The sequence below is a fragment of the Plecotus auritus genome (genome assembly GCF_963455305.1).
Source record: "Plecotus auritus genome assembly, chromosome: 10".
NCBI classification, from domain to species: Eukaryota; Metazoa; Chordata; class Mammalia; order Chiroptera; family Vespertilionidae; genus Plecotus; species Plecotus auritus.
Window position 1 is genome coordinate 6,759,800 of NC_137785.1, and position 17,173 is coordinate 6,776,972.

The 17,173-nt window shown below is 42.1% G+C and overlaps 1 protein-coding gene across 2 annotated transcripts; it reads right to left on the reverse strand.

Annotated features, from left to right (window-relative positions):
* Positions 1-1,539: 1,539 nt before the first annotated feature.
* LOC308235104 (uncharacterized protein) lies at positions 1,540-15,606 on the reverse strand. 2 transcript variants are annotated; one of them, XM_080643770.1, is made up of 5 exons: positions 15,429-15,606; positions 13,610-13,750; positions 11,540-11,666; positions 5,683-5,756; positions 1,540-4,095 (listed from the first exon to the last, which is right to left on the reverse strand). In XM_080643770.1, exons 2-5 carry the CDS (start codon positions 13,622-13,624, stop codon positions 2,455-2,457), a joined length of 1,857 nt encoding a protein of 618 aa, XP_080499896.1. In that variant the 5' UTR covers positions 13,625-13,750; positions 15,429-15,606; the 3' UTR covers positions 1,540-2,454. The 2 variants fall into 2 exon arrangements, with proteins under 2 accessions (XP_080499896.1, XP_080499897.1); XM_080643771.1 differs by having other exon boundaries at positions 13,610-13,782; positions 15,429-15,590.
* Between the last annotated feature and the right edge of the window lie 1,567 nt (positions 15,607-17,173).

A 17,173-nucleotide genomic window follows, 5' to 3' on the forward strand; every position in this document is an offset into this window, starting at 1 on the left:
TTAAATTCTATGTTTTGTCTGACATTAGTATTGCAACCCTGGCATTTAAAATTTTTCATTTCCATGAAATCACTTTTCCCACTCCAAGGGCAGTTTTTCCCTTTATTGGATTTCCAAATTTTAGAAACAGAATGTAAAGCCATCAATTAAGTGGTTCCATAAAAGAGAGGCATCTACCTGAGATTCCCAGCAGGCCAGCTCTGACCTGCTCCACTCCTTGCACCATAGGTTTCTGGGTATTGAAAAACTGTTTACTTGCTGACTTCTTTAAGGGTCACCGCTTCCACATGGGTCAGCTAACTCTGAGCAGTTATTCTCATACCTATTAAATGTACACAGTCCACGATTACATTTCGCAGTACACCAAAATTCTCTGCAGAAAAGGCTCTTTCGGACCGAATGGTACAGATGAAATAACTTTCCCAACCCTTTGATTTCATGCTGTGTGTTTTGATCTGAAGAGGGTCTCATTTAGACAGCGTATGTATGAGTTTTATTTCCCTATCCATTCAGCTACCCTGTGTCTTCTTGTTGAAGCATTTATTCCATTTATAAGTGATTGAGAGGTGTATAGCTTTTGACATTTTAAAATTAAAACATTTATAGTAAGGGACTTTAGCTTCCCATAGACATCAATGGATAGCTCTTCCAGACAGAAATCAATAAGGAAAAAGTGGTCTTAAATGACACATTAGACAAGACGGATTGGATATGTTTACACCAGAGATTTTCTTTTTTATATGGAACGCTTCATGAATTTGCAGGGGCCATACTAATCTTCTCTGTATTGTTCCAATTTTAGTATATGTGCTGCCAAAGCGAGCACCAGAGATTTTCAACTGTAGTATCACACAGGCAATCAATACACCTACTCCATATTCCTCAATATAGTACCAAAAATGGAACTAATGTCTAGCTGATATCAAATTCCTATGAGTGAACTGTATGTAATAGTTTGTCCAGAACAGAACAAAACCATAAAGATCCTGGTCCAGATAATGAGACCTAGAGACAAAATATCAGGAGATTCTTATACGTATGAATGCTCCATGGGGATGTCAGGAAGTAGAGTAGAAGAGTATCCAATACCTAGTTTCTTTAATCACTGTGTGATCCTTTGGGTTGGCCCATGCAAAACATCTGATATTACCACCTTGTACAAACTTACAACAGTACACTAGAGAAGGAATGAATGTGGGGCTTTCATTTCAATCTCTGCTTACCTGCTGTCCCTGGAACTTATAATGATGGCTTGGAAAACACTGTGGGAATAACTAATGCCTATAAACATACCTGTGGTCATGCTATCAATATACAAAATAACATTTGATGCAAAATAAAATTCTTCAACTGCCAATCTGCCATGGTCTCTGCGGTTCCTCTAGAAAGAATGACCAACATTCAGCTACATTCAAGTAACTGAGAATAAAATCTGTTTTACACAGGTTGATTGTTCCCCAAGAAAAAAGTTAATAAGGTAACACTGAAAAATTCTTCAGGATTCCAATGAAAATCAGGACAAGAAAAATCATTCCAGTTATAAAGTACACAGAAGCCAATTTATTATATTTCAAAAATTAATAATTCAAAACTTTAGAATCCAGCATAAATATTCAATGGTGGGCTACCTAGGTCATGAATATAAAGCAATATATTTGCCGAATTCTGATGTCAGTTACAGCATTAGTAAAATTCCAAACTACTGAAGAGGTTATAGGGACCTGAAGGGCTCGTGTGGGTGAGCAAGAGGTTTAGATGCCACTGTTATAGCACAGAGAAAAAGAGAGGGGGCTATAGAAACATCAAAAATGATGAGAAGGAGTCACTAATCCACTGGCTCCTACAAGACCCACAACTGGAATTGAGCCCCCCAAATGAGGACTGTGCCCTGACCGGGAATTGCACTCTGGCCTCCTGGTTCATACATCCAAGCTAAACCACTGAGGCAAGCCAGCCAGTGGTTTCTCACATTTTCTACAGTGTAAGGCTTCCCTCCACTATAAAAGTCTGTGATATCCAGTAAATTTTGAGCTATAGGTACAGGATCTTGCACATGCTCTATAATTGAAGGGTTTCTCCTTCAGTATGAAGTCTCTCATGTACAGTAATACATGAATGGCTTTTAAAGGCTTCACTACATTTTTCACATTCATTAGGCTTGTTCCCAGTCAGAATTCTGTGATGTTAAGTAAGTTCTCACTGCAGGTCAAGGACTTACAAGGCTACTCATATCTGATACTTCTCTCAAGTATGAACTCTGCTGTACAATAAGGCAAGAACACTGATTAAAGGCTTTGTTACATTTTTATATTTATAAGGTTCCTCTCCAGGATGACCTCTCTGCTGTGCAGTAAGGTGTGAGAAGCTGCCAATGGATGTGCCACATTCTCTTCATTCATGTGGCTTCTCTCCAGGTTGAAGTTTTTTATGCGTATTAAGTTGGGAGGGCCATCTTTAGGCTTTGCCACATTGTCTACATTTATAAGGCTTCTCTCCAGTATGAACATTCTCATGTTGATTGAGGGATGAGGAGTGGAAGAAGGCTTTGCCACATTCTCCACATTTATAAGGCTTCTCTCCAGTATGAACTTTCTTATGTTGATTGAGGGATGAGGAATGGAAGAAGGCTTTGCCACATTCTTCACATTTATAAGGCTTCTCTCCAGTATGAACAATCTTATGTTGATTGAGCGATGAGGAGTAGAAGAAGGCTTTGTCACATTCTTCACATTTATAAGGCTTCTCTCCAGTATGAACTATCCGATGCCTACTAAGGTTTGAGGATCTGCCAAAGGCTTTGCCACATTCTCTACATTTATAAGGCTTCTCTCCAGTATGGACGCTCTGATGTTGATTATGGGACAAGGAACTTCTAAAGGCTTTGCCACATTTTCCACACATATAAAGCTTCTCTCCATTATGAACTCTCTGATGTTTATTGAGAGATGAGGAGTGTATGAAGGCTTTGCCACATTCTCTACATTCATGAGGCTTATCTCTAATATGGACTCTCTTATGTAAATTAAGGGATGAGGAACATGTAAAGACTTTGCCACATTCTCTACATTCATGAGGCTTCTCTCCAGTATGGACTCTCTTATGTCGATTAAGGGATGAGGAACATGCAAAGACTTTGCTACATTCTCTACATTTATAAGGATTCTCTTCAGTATGGACTCTGTGATGTATATTAAGCCTTTTGTACCTACAGAACCCTTTGCCACATTCTCTACATTTATAAGGCTTTTCTCCAGTATGAACACTTTGATGCTTACTAAGAGCAGAGGAACTTCTACAGGCTTTGCCACATTCTCTACATGTATAAGGCTTTTCTCCAGTATGAAAACTCTGATGCTTACTAAGAGCAGAGGAACTTCTAAAGGCTTGGCCACATTCTCTACATTCATGAGGCATCTTTCCAGTATGAATTCTCTGATGAATACTAAGGGATAAGGGTCTGTTAAAGACTTTGCCACATTCTGAACATTTATAACACTTTACTTCCCTATCATTTCTATGATGTTGAATAGGTCTTGAGGACTGACTAAAGCCTTTTCCATTTTCCCTGAGTGTGTTAAGTTCTGCAATGGTATGAATTATTCCCTTATGTACAACAAGAGATGAATGACATTTAAAGGCTTTGTCACATGCATTACATTTGTAAGGCTTCTCTCCAGGTTGAATTCTCTGATTTACAGTGCAACTGAAAGGCCAAATAGATGTCTTACCAAAATCTTTACATAGATAAGGTTTTTCTCCACTATGGATTTTTTTGCGTCTATTTTGATTGATTACTTGACTGCAGACTCTCCCACACGGATTCCATTTGGAAGCCTCCTTCCCAGTATGAATACTCTCTTGTTCATTGCAATTTGAAGACTGATGAAAAGACTTGAAACATTGACTTCCTTTGTGTGTCTTCTCCACAAAAGGAATAACCTTATGTATGTTGTGAATAGATATTTGGTCAAAGACTTTTCCATTTTTATAATGGTCCTCTGCACGCTCACTTGTCTGATGATTAAGATATGACTCTTGCTTAAAGTTTTTCCAATGTTCAATCCATTGATAACTGCTACCTCCATTATGCATACTCTGGTAATAATAGGAGATAGCAAGATTTTAGTGACCATTATAATTTCATTAAACATGTACATTTCTTCCATAAGAACCATTTTATGATACTCATTAAACCAAGAGGGTTTTATAGAAAAAGCTTTCCTAATTTATTAAAATTGTAGACAAGAAATAAATACAAAACATGAATTGTTAGAGGAAGAATGAATTAATTCTTATTTAAAAGACTACCAAATTGTCCTAGGTGGTTTGTCTCCATGCATAGAGCATCAGGTTGTGGACTAAAGGGTCCCTGGGTTCAATTCCAGTCAAGGGCACAAGCCTGGGTTGTGGGCTCGATCCCCAGTAGGGGGCATGCAGGAGGCAGCTTATCAATGATTCTCTCTCATCATTGATGTTTCTTGCTCTCGTTCTCCCTTCCTCTCTGAAATCAATAAAAACATATTTAATAATAACAATAATAAAAATGAATAAATAAAAGATCACCAAATTGGCCTGCCTGCATGGCTCAGTTGTTGAGCTTCAACATATGAACAAGAAGATTACAGTTTGATTCCCAATAAGAGCACATGGCCCAGCTGCAGGATAATCCCAATGGGAGGCATTCAAGAGGCAGCCAATGAATGATTCTCATCATTGATGTTTTCCTCTCCCTCTTTCTCTTCCTTACTCTCTGAAATCAATAAAAATACATTGTTAGCCCTGGCCGGTTTGGCTCAGTGGATAGAGCATCAACCGACGGAGTCAAGGGTCCCGGGTTCAATTCCGGTCAAGGGCATGTACCTTGGTTGCGGGCATATCCACAGTGGGGGGTGTGCAGGAGGCAGCTGATCGATGTTTCCTCTCATCAATGTTTCTAATTATCTATCCCTCTCCTTTCCTCCCTATAAAAAAATCAATAAAATAGCCAAAACCGGTTTGGCTCAGTGGATAGAGCGTCAGCCTGTGGACTGAAAGGTCCCAGGTTCGATTCCGGTCAAGGGCACGTAACTTGGTTGCGGGCACATCCCCAGTGGGGGGTGTGCAGGAGGCAGCTGATCGATGTTTCTCTCTCATCGATGTTTCTAACTCTCTATCCCTCTTCCTTCCTCTCTGTAAAAAAAATCAATAAAATATATTAAAAAAAAAATCAATAAAATATATTTTTAAAAAATACATTTTTAATTTTAAAAATCATAAAAATTGCCAAATTGAGTACATTTTAATTTTATAGGTACATTTATAAATATATATATTTTAGAAATGATTGACCAAAGTTTAATCCCACCCTACATTTTAAAGAATTCAAAGGATTATTTACACTACAGACTATGTAAATTCCTAGTTTTTCCTGATTTCCTTTCCAAGAATGCGTAACAGTATAAACTTGTTTTCAGCCTTCAGGTGTACAAACACACTGATCTGCCAATGTAACTGACTTTAAATTGGGAGGTTTCTCAAATGCATAATACACCGGACATCTTTAGGTAAAAAGAAATGTATTCTGATAACTGTCCCAGATTAGTTCTATTTATATTAATATTCTCCCTTCTCATCACACTCTTCCTCAAATTCCAAGCCTTTTCTTAAGTGTACATTATCAAAGTGACACCTTTTATATCTTACCAGTATTATTTCAGGGAATAAAACTTCTATTCCGGGGTTTGGCCTAAAGGCCTGTTTATCTGTAGATGGCATAGCTGAAAGAAAATAAATTCTCAGTTTTGACAATCAGGTGAGTGCACTTTGAATTTACCAGCAGGTATTGACCAAATGACATTTTGAAGTACTCCACGAGGAAGTGAAGAACTCAAAGAAAGCTCAAGATAGGTACAATGAGGAAAACTCACATCGAAGGGGGAGAAAGAGTTGCTTGCATTTGCCAATGATACCTTCTCAAACCCCCTGGCACACAAAAGCAATATTAAAAAAACACTCCCAAACCCCGTTTCTTCTCTGGAGAGAGAGAGAGATGAGGGAAGTGATTTGTGTATGTTCTATTTGTGGTGTTCTATTAGAGAAACACGTTATCACTTTGATTTCTCCTGTGGAACTTTAGAAAATAAAAGGAATAGTCTGCATGGCATGGCTCCGTGGTTAAGGGTCTAACTATGACCCAGAAGGTCATAGTTTGATTACCGGTCAGGGCACATGCCTGTGTTGTGGGCTCACTCCCCAGTGTGGAGGGGCCAATCAATGATTCTCTCTCATCCTGGATGTTTCTATCTCTCTCCCCCCATCTCCTTCTCTGAAATAAAAATGTAATTTGAAAAGATAAAAAATATATAAAAGGAATAAAATGTTAAATCTCTGCTGTCACACATTAAAGATAATGTGATATCAACTTATGTGGGTACACGGGTAAAAATGAAAATGCGCAGTTTTTAATGCAGTGGACACTAAGAGTTTAAGACACTTAGGATATTTTTTAAGTATTTCCCATGGTCAAAAAAAATTGAAAATAAATAAAATGATCTCTGCTAACAGGTGACAGAACTCTATATTGCAAATCACAGAGTGCACATTTCTAAAAATATATAGAGATATAATTAATTTCTCAAAACATGCTATGTAAAACCACCCAACAAAGTTAGCTGTGTTCCTGCAAGGTGACAAATATTAATACAAAAAATGAAATTAAAATATGTATTTACATGAATAATATCATAATTGAAAATAAAATATTAACAGTTTACTTCCTAAGAAGGTGCATGACTTGTATGTTGTAAAGCATAAAATATTGCTGGCTGCCCTCTGCAGTGTGTCTCAATGGTTAGAGCATGGGGCCACCCAGGAAATGGTTGCAGGTTAGATCCGAACCCCATTTGGTATGTGTGAGGAAGCCAAACAAACAATGTGTCTATCTCACGTCAATATGATATTTCCCTCTCTTTCACTCAATTCCGCCCTCCCTCCATTCCACTCTCTCTAAAACAAAATGGGAAAAATATCGGTGAAACACACACGCGCGCGCACACACACATACACACATTGCTGACTGTATTTAAACGTGGAATCAATAAATTGGAAAACACATTCCCTCACCCTACTTTGAAATACTAACAGTATCAGCTGTCATTAGTACCCAAAGTGACGTAAACATTCAAAGCAATCCCTATTAAAGTCCCAATGACACTTCTGGTGGAAATAGAAAAGCTCTTTCTAAAAGTAATGTGGATGTCACAGGACTCCATGCAACCAAGTCAATCATGAAAAGAATATATGAAATTAAAGCCTTCAGGCTTCCTGATTTTAAAACATACTTCAAAACTTCAGTTATCAAAAAACTGTAATACAGCCCTAGCCAGTGTTGCTCAGTGGACAGAGCACCAGCTTGTGACCTGAAAAGTCCCAGATTCAATTATGGTCGAGGGCACAAACCAGGGTTGCCAGCTTGATCCCCAGTACGGGACAGGTAGTAGGCAGCCTACCAATGATTCTCTATCATTATTGATGTTTCTACCTATCTCTCCCTTTCCCTACCTCTCTGAAATCGATAAAAAATTAAAAAATAATAAACAACAACAAAAAACATGTAATATACACATTAAGGCAGAGGGAAATAATAAAGCAAGGTAAACTAAAAGGCAGACATACAAATTCTCCTGGATAGTGTCTAAAGATCTTCAACAAGTGTGCCTAAACCACAGATAAGAAAAGGACATTGTTGCCTTGCCCGAGCAGCTCAGTTGTTTAGTGTGGTCCTGATACCAAAACATTACATCTTTGATCTTTGCTCAGGGCACATTAAAAAGTTACTAATGAATGCATAACTAAGTGGGAAACAAATGTCTCTCTCTCTCTCGCCCCACTGCTCTCTTCCTCTAAAATCAATAAAAATAAAATATAAAGTAGCGCTGGCTGTCATTAAAGAAGAACTCAATAAATGAACTACACATGCAATGACTTTTCAGAAAATTAGCAAACCTCATGCTAAATTTGATATGAAATGACACAGGACACCAAGGAACCAAAAGAAACATGGGAGAGACAGTACAAATTAAAGGCATCAGCCCTAACCGGTTTGGCTCAGTGGATAGAGCGTCGGCCTGTGGACTGAAGGGTCCCAGGTTCGATTCCAGTGAAGGGCATGTACCTTGGCTGTGGGCACATCCCCAGTAGGGGGTGTGCAGGAGGCAGCTGATCGATGCTTCTCTCTCATCAATGTTTCTAACTCTCTACTCCCTTCCTCTCTGTAAAAATCAATAAAATATATTAAAAAAAAAAAGGCATCATACTTCCTGATATAAAAAAAAATATTTCAAAACTGGTGTTATCCAAAAGTCTCATCGACACATTAAGACAGAGGTAAACAAAGGAGCACGGTAGGCCCTGGCTAGTGTGGCTCAGGGTTAGAGCATCATCCTGTGCACTTAAGGGTGGCGGGTTGAATTCCCCTTAAAGGCCACATAGCTCAGTTGCAAATTTCCACCCCACCTGGATTTAGGCATGAGCAGAATGGGGCCAGTTGATGTGTCTCTCTCACATCGATGTTTCCCTCTCTGACCCCAGTCCTTACTCCCACCATTCCACTCTCTCTGAAAAGCAATGGAAAAAAATGTCCTCATGTGAGGATTAACAACAACTACCAAAAAGAAGCACTGTAGGATAAAGAGCCTATTTATTTGTCCCGCATGAGGTAAAATAATCTTCTACAAGGGTGCCTATACCACCAAAGAAGTAAAAGATATACTCACATATACGAATAGTGTTGAGATACTTAGATGTCTACGTGTAAAAGAATAAGTGAAGTTAAACAGTAATTAGACACCATATACAAATATTAAACCAAAATGGAGAAAGGCTGAAACATAAAGCTAATAACTGAATATATTAAAAGAAAAGTTATTGAAAAGTTTTCCTGTTTCTTTTAAATACCAGTACATTTTTATTGCTTTCAGAGAGGAAGGGAGAGGGAGAGAGAAATAGAAACATTAAGAGAGATTCATTGATTGTCTGCCTCCTGCATGGCCCAAACTGGGGATCCAGCCGGCACCTTGGTCATGTGCCCTTGACCAGAATCGAACCCAAGATGCTTCAGTCCAGAGGTTAATACCTTATCCAATGAGCCAATCTGGCTAGGCTATATAGAACAGTTTCTATGACACCTGATTTTTTATTATATAACTAAACGGAAAGGTTTCAAAACAAAATAGTCAAAAGGCATTACAGCCCATCTACACTAAAAATGGATAAAATAAACTCAAAATGGATAAAGGACTTAAACATAAGACGGGAAACCATAAAAATACTAGAGGAATCCATAGGCAGCAAAATCTCAGACATATATCGAAGCAATTTCTTCACCAATACTGTTCCTAGGGCAATGGAAGCTAAAGACAAAATAAACAAATGGGACTACATCAAAATAAAAAGCTTTTTCACAGCAAAAGAAACCATCAACAAAACAACAAGAAAGCCCACTGCATGGGAGAACATATTTGCCAATGTTATCACTGTTAAGGGCTTAATCTCCAACATCTACAGGGAACTTACACAACTCAACAAAAGGAAGATAAACAACCCAATCAAAAAATGGGCAACAGACCTAAATAGATACTTTTCGAAAGAAGACAGAAGGAAGGCCAAGAGACACATGAAAACATGCTCAAAGTCACTAATTATCTGAGAGATGCAAATCAAAATGACAATGCGGCACCATCTCACACTTGTCAGAATGGCTATCATCAACAAATCAACAAACGACAAATGCTGGTGAGGATGCGGAGAAAAAGGAACCCTTGTGCACTGCTGGTGGGAATGCAGACTGGTGCAGCCATTGTTGAGAACAGTATGGAGTTTCCCCAAAAAACTAAAAATAGCCAAAACCGGTTTGGCTCAGTGGATAGAGCATCAGCCTGCAGACTGAAAGGTCCCAGGTTCGATTCCGGTCAAGGGCACGTACCTTGGTTGCGGGCACATCCCCAGGGGAAGGTGTGCAGGAGGCGGCTGATCAATGTTTCTCTCTTATCGATGTTTCTAACTCTCTATCCCTCTCCCTGCCTCTCTGTAAAAAATCAATAAAATATATATATAAAAAATAAAACAACTAAAAATAGAACTCCCATTTGACCCAGTGATCCAACTTCTAGGAATATATCCCAAGAAACTAGAAACACAAATCAGAAAGGATATATGTACCCCTATGTTCATAGCAGCACAATTCACCATAGCAAAGATTTGGAAACAGGCTAAGTGCCCATCAGCAGATGAGTAGATTAAAAAACTGTGGTACATCTACACAATGAAATACTATGCTATAGTAAAAAGGAAGGAATTCTTACTATTGGCAACAGCATGGATGGAACTGGATAGCATTACGCTAAGTGAAATAAGCCAGAGAAACATAAATATAATATGATCTCAGTTATTTATAGAATATAACGAACAACATAAACTGATGAACAAAAACAGATCCAGACACAGAGAAGCATCACTCAGACCATCAAACCTCAGAGGGAAATAGGGGAGGGTGGTAGTAAGGGGGAGAGATCAAACAAAGCATTCCTATGCATGCATATAAGCCTAACCAATGGACACAGACAACAGGGGGGTGAGGGAATTAGTGGGGGACGGGAGGTGGTCGGGAGATAATGGGGGGATAAGGACACATATGTAATACCTTAATCAATAAAGAAATTTTAGCCCTAACCTATTTGGCTCAGTAGATAGAGCATCAGCCTGCAGACTAAAGGGTCCCAGGTTCGATTCCGTTCAAGGGCATTTACCTTGGATGTGGGCCCATCTCCACCAGGGGTGTGCAGGAGGCAGCTGATCTATCTCTCTCTCTCATCGATGTTTCTAACTCTCTATCCCTCTCCCTTCCTCTCTGTAAAAAATAAATGAAATATATATATATTTTTAAAAATCGACTTTTAAAAATATATTTTATAAAATAATAATAAAAGAAAATGGAGTGTGAATTTTGATAGAGGCTTTGCCACTTCCAATCCAGGTTGTCCTCTGGTCAAAAGACATGGTAGAATGTTAGAATAGTCTAGAAAATGATTTTCTAAAATATTATTTTCTGATAGTACCTTAATTAGTGTAGACAACATGTAATGTGTGCAAACACTGACTTCCTAATTTACATACAACACAAACCCTTTCTTTTCTATTCCAAGGACCGCAATTTGTTCCTATTTTTAAAAATATATATTTTTTATTGCTTTCAGAGAGGAAGTGAGAGGGAGAAAAAGAGAGAAACATCAATGATGAGAATCATGGATACAATACCTCCTGCAGGCCCCTACTGGGGAGCGAGCCAGCAACCCTGGCATTGGCCCTTGACCAGAATCAAACCTGGGACCTTTCAGTCTGCAGACCCAGTTCTCTCTCCACTGAGCCAAACCAGCTAGGGCCCAATTTGTTCCTCGAGAACAAGAATCTAACACAGAAAGCAGAAGCCCCTGGAGATGTTAAAATAATAAAGGAAACAAAACCCTGGGGGTCGAGTAGGAACTGGGAAGGAAGTCATCCTCACCCACGGAGGCCAGGTTGCTGTAGTTCTCCAACATCACATCCAGGTACAAGTTCCGCTGAGCTGGGTCCAGGCACTCCCACTCCTCCTGAGAGAAATCTATGGCCACATCCCTGAAGGTCAGCGGTCCCTGAAAGAAAAGACACAGTTACCAAGAGGTCAACAGAAGTGTTCATAATGTAACCCAACATGATAACAGTGTTAGGAGAAGAAGTTTTGACCGAGGGGGTATCCTGAATTATCCAGTAAGAACACTTTGCCCCAGTAACATTCTCTGATATGTTTCCTAACACTGACACATGAGGTTGACACATGTCCACAAATCCATAGTACAAATTTTACTTTACAGGAAAATAAACTTTGACATTGAATCGTGGACACAGGCATATGGATTTATGAGTGCTGTGTTTGCATCGTTCAGGGTTAGTGGTGTATATTTCTAAGCAGGAAATGTCATGCTGAGTTGGAAGTATATGTACTTCTTCTCAAGTGTAAAGCAGACCACAAGGAAATGAACTTCTGTAAAAATACAGATTCTGATCAAGGTTCTGAGATGTGGCCTGTATTTCCACAAGTGTAACAAACTCACTTTTACCTGTAATGACAATGTTTCCGATCCATACTTCTGAATACAGAGAAAGTGAAAACACATAAAATATTCATACAGAACTTTGAACTAAAGGGTTTGTTTAATGGAATCAGTGCTCCTGGAATAGGACACATAGGAACCATAATCTTAGTTGGAAATTTACTCTGAGTAATGTTAGAACAAGATTATTCTGCCTGGTCCAGCTGGTGTGGTTCAGTGTTCCGTGTTAACTCAAGCACCAAGAGGTCACTGTTTCGATTCCCAGTCCGGACACACGACCAGGTTGCGGGCTCAATCGCCAGTGTGAGGTGTGCAGGAGGCAGCTAGTCAATGATTCTATCTCATCATTTATGTTTTTATCTCTCTCTACCTCTCTGAAATCTATACAAATATACTTGAAAAAAAACAAAGAAAAAATAGCTGAAATAATGTTAACAGTTTAGGCACAGAGACACATTTTACAACTATGAAATCAAGATGGTTTAGTGATTGTATGTAAATCTCATGAATCTATTTGTGTATGATCTCCTTTGTGTTTTATAAACACAATATGGAGAAAAACTTAATGATATAAAACAAGTTAAACCTACTGTTTCCTTTTGTGGTTGTAAATCCTCCCCTGGGGAGATATATTCCATTTACTTTTCAAGAGTGGAAGGCAGGGAGACAGAGGGACAAAAAGGATATATATCAAGAGAGGGAGAGAGAAGGAGAGGAAGAGAGAGAGAGACATCAATGTGAACGAGAGACAGAGACAAATGGATTGGCTGCCTACCGCAGGTACCCAGGAACTACTTGCCCTGGACCAGGAATCAAACCCTCCACCACTGATCTACACCAGCCTGGGGTAACTAATTTTTCTTACTAGTACATTTCTTTCAAAGATTTCATGTATCATTAGTAGAGAGCTATGTTGTAGGGATGTTAGAGATGGCTGCCTTCCAAATTTGATCTGTCCCAAAAGGGACATTTTGAGTAGTTGAAAGTCACTAATTAAAGATGGGAATGCTTCCTGACCTGGGGAGGGTGACAAAATGAATGCAGACAAGGCTCTGGCACAAAGGAGGGAATTATAACCCAGCCAGTGGGGCTGAGAGGTAGAGGATCGACCTATGAACCAGGAGGGCAGGCTTAGATTCCTGGTCAGGGCACACGCCAGGTATCAGACTCCATACCCAGTGCAGGGTGGGGTGCAGGAAGCAGCTGATCCATGATTCTCCAACCTAATTGATGTTTCTACCTCTCTGTTCCTCTCCTTTCCATTCTGAAATCAATAAAATATATTTTAAAACAAAGAGAAAAAAAGAAAAACACACAGAAAAAGAAAGAAATATAGAAACTGCTGACATTGACTATAATGAATAAATAATTAAATAAGGAAAGAAAAACAACCTGCAAAGGCAAGAACATCAGAAATAGAGAAATAAATCACCAGATGTTAGAGGAAAACGAACCTAGCCTCTGACAGAGGACACATCCTTTACCTGAGAATCAGCCATTTGGTCCTGGTCCTGATCTTGGTTACTTTTTCATATGACAATATGTTGAGGAGTCACGGAATGTGCCTTCATAGGTGACTGCACAGCCTGTCAATCAGCTCCCCTCATACTCACAGTCAGGAAGACCTGGAAATGATGAAAAGATCACCCCTCCTGTCCTTTGTCACAGGAGAGAGTTAGGAACAATGAGCTCCTACATGGAGACCACACTGGGAGGGGTTTTATTTCGTTTTTATGTGTCTCTCCTCCCAAAGACATCCACAAACTCCTATACAATGAGAATGTGAGCTGCTGTCCTGACCCCCCAAACCAAACAGAGCACCCCCTTACCTCTCCTGAACAAAGCCTGCTCCCCACTCTTACAAAGATCCTGCAAGCCTCCTGCTAATCCGTCCTCACCTTCCCATCACCCGGAGCCCCTCAGTAACCAATGATGCCCCACCCAGACCAGCTGTCCACCTCCTTGGGGGAAAGTGCCCCTGAGGGCATTTCTTAAAGCTCCTCAGGGGATCTGAGAAGACCCAGAGGATTTATCTCAGGATGTTTTTAAATAATAAATTAAGTGTCAGAGATAGAAAAAGTAAATCTATGGAAATAATACATACATACACACACACACACACACACACACACACACACACACACAGCCAGGAGCCGATATACCACACCTTAACCATCCACACCCCATCAGCTCACCACTCACCCAGATTAGGGTTCCCCTCCTCCCACTGCTGTGTATTTCTGTCTATGGATCTGTCTCTGTCTCCCTGTTCCCTTTCTCTCCACTGTGGTCCTTTTCTGTGCCCCCACCCCCTTTCTCCCCTTTTCTCTCTGTCTGTCTCTACACCTGAGCCATGAACCTCCTGAAACCTATTTCCCTTCAGGTGCTCTTTCTCCTGGTCTCTGATTGCTCCCATCTCCACACACGTCTGCGTCTTTCCCTCCCCACGCCCGTGGCCCCTCTGCTGCCTGTTACAGTCTGTCCTGCTCCCCACAGCTGGCTGACTCCGTGCTGCTTCCCCCTCTGCTCCCTCATCCCTGAGCCCCCCTTTTTGTCCCTGCACTCGCTCCCCCAACTCTTCTCCTCTGAACCAGTGTCTCTGTCTGACCTGCCTCCTCCTGTGTGGCCCCCACTTCTGCTTACCAGGACCCTCTCCCTCTCAGCTCCGCTTCCTCTCTCTGGGCTCCCCCTCCTCCCTATTTCCCCACTTCCTTCCTCCTCAGGCTCCTTTCCGGAGTTACCCCCTCACTCCTACCGTCACCGTCCAGTCCCTCCCACACCCCCTATGGGCCCCTCTCTGTGGACCCCTCACCGCCCTTTCTCCCTCCCACGTGTCTGTCTCTCTCACTCCCTCTCCTGACCCCCCCAGCCCGGTTCCCCGCCCCCCGCAGTCACCGCTCCCAACGAGCCCATCCCTGCGGGCCGGTCACCTCTTCTGGGGACACCGCGTTCTTCCCCCTGAGCCCCACCCCATGGGAACTGTGCTCCCCTGGCATTCAGACCCCTTATTAATGGGGGTGGGCCTAGGAAGGCGGGGTGCAGACCCCCAGGCCGGGGAGCCATCCCGGCTCTTTGGGCGGAAAGCGCCGGGCGGGGGGAGGGGCAAAAAGAGCGGGAACCCACTGACCCAGACTCTCAGCCCCGCGGGGAGGACCGGCGGCCCCGGGAATGGTTTTCAGCAGGAAAACCGCGCGGCAGGCGGTGCCCACAGCCAAAGGCGGACAGACCGCGGGCCGGGGCCTCAGTTTCCGCCCAAAGGAACGCGGCGCCTCCACTGCGCAGCCTCCCGGGACGCCGACTCACCGCCGTGAGGGGCTCCGGGGCGGGGACCTCAACAAGGACTTCAGCGCCTGCAGCGCCCCTCAGCCTTCCCTGCTGGGAGGAGGACGGAGAGCAGCAGCTATAAAGCACAAACACCTCCTCAGGGGAACCGCCACCTTCCCCTCCACAGCCGCTTCCGGGTCTGCACGGAACTGCGCATGCTCCTCCCTGCGGGATGGGCGGGGCCAGAGCCTGAGCTGACTGATTCCGCGATGGGGGAGGGGCCGAGCTGCAGGGACAGAGGGAGGGAGGGCGGGCGGGGCAGGAGCAAGGGGGCAGCCCTGGTTCCCTCACCTCCCCCCACAGGGACAGCCCTTCCTGGTGGAGTTTCCACGTCATTGTTGGGGGTTTGGCTGGTGACGCGGCTGTGAAAGGATTCACAAGGGAGAGAAGAGACAGGAGCAGAGAGAGGGCGTTTATTTTACTTCTTTAAAGGGAGGAAAGGGCCAGGTGCCCTTTGATGGCACAAGGCTCCCCAGGTAGAGGGGCTGTTCTTTTATTAGGGTGCTAGCGAGTAAATGGCAGCTGTGGCAAAGCATAAAGAGGGGAGGAGGAATCTGGAATTCACACAGAAGTTTCCAGATCCCAGAGGCTGTGCTTAGAGCTACTGGCTGGCCTGCCCTTCAGCTGCAGATGTCCCAGGAGGTGTCTTTCCCAGGATCTTCACAGGCCGGTAACACATTCTTACAGTGAAGTGACAGAGAATTCAAAAGGCGGGCAGATTGGGATTGAAACCAGAAACTTTTTTTAAAAATATGTTTTATTGATTTTTTACAGAGAGGAAGGGAGAGGGATAGAGAGTCAGAAACATCCATGAGAGAGAAACATCGATCAGCTGCCTCCTGCACACCCTGCACTGGGGATGTACCTGCAACCAAGATACATGCCCTTGACTGGAATCAAACCCAGGACCCTCCAGTCAGCAGGCAGACACTCTATCCACCGAGCCAAACCGGTTTCGGCTGGGAAATACCTTCTTTGAAGATATTTTAAAAGTTATTTTAAAAACTGAATTTAGAGAGGAAGGCAGAGATGGAGAAAAACATCCAGGTGCAAGACAAACATAAACTGATTGCCTCCCTAAGGTGCCCTGATATTTGGAATCACACCCCCAATTCAGGCATTTGTGGAACCAGGAATCAAACCTGTGACCTTTAGGTGGAGGGCACTACATGCAGACAAATGAGCCAAATGGGACAGGTTTGAAATACCTTTGAGATAAACTTCTTAATATGGTGCTATATTTGTCAGTGATATCTAATATAATGTAACATCAAATTTATTATAAGTCCCTTCAAAGAGAATCTACAGCTCAGCAGGTGTGGGTCAGTGGGTTAGAGTGCCGTCCCTCCCACCAGAGGGTCACAGATTTGATTCCCACTCAGGACTGGTACCTGGGGGTAAGGTTTGGTCTCCAGCCAGCCCTGTGTGCCTGAAGGAGAAACCATTTGATGTGTCTCTCATATCAATGTTTCTCTCTCTCTCTCTCTCTCTCTCTCTCTCTCTCTCTCTCTCGCTCTCTCTCTCTCTCCTTTCTCTCCTTTCTCTCTCCCCATTATCCCTCCCTCCCATTCTCCCTAAGATCAATGGAAATATCATTGGATAAAGATTTTAAAAAAAGAGAACTATATTTTTTGAATATTTTTTTGATTTCAGAGAGGTAGGGGGAAAGAAACATCAATAATGAGAGAGAATCAATGGTCCACTGACTCCCACATGCCCTCTAT

Excerpts from the sequence above, each read along its gene's own strand:
- LOC308235104 (XM_080643770.1), bottom strand. Across the intron at positions 5,757-11,539 it reads CAGCAACCTGGCCTCCGTGG|CTATGCCATCTACAGATAAA; the intron begins GTGAGGATGACT and ends ATTTTCTTTCAG. Across the intron at positions 4,096-5,682 it reads TATTCCCTGAAATAATACTG|AGTATGCATAATGGAGGTAG; the intron begins GTAAGATATAAA and ends TATTATTACCAG.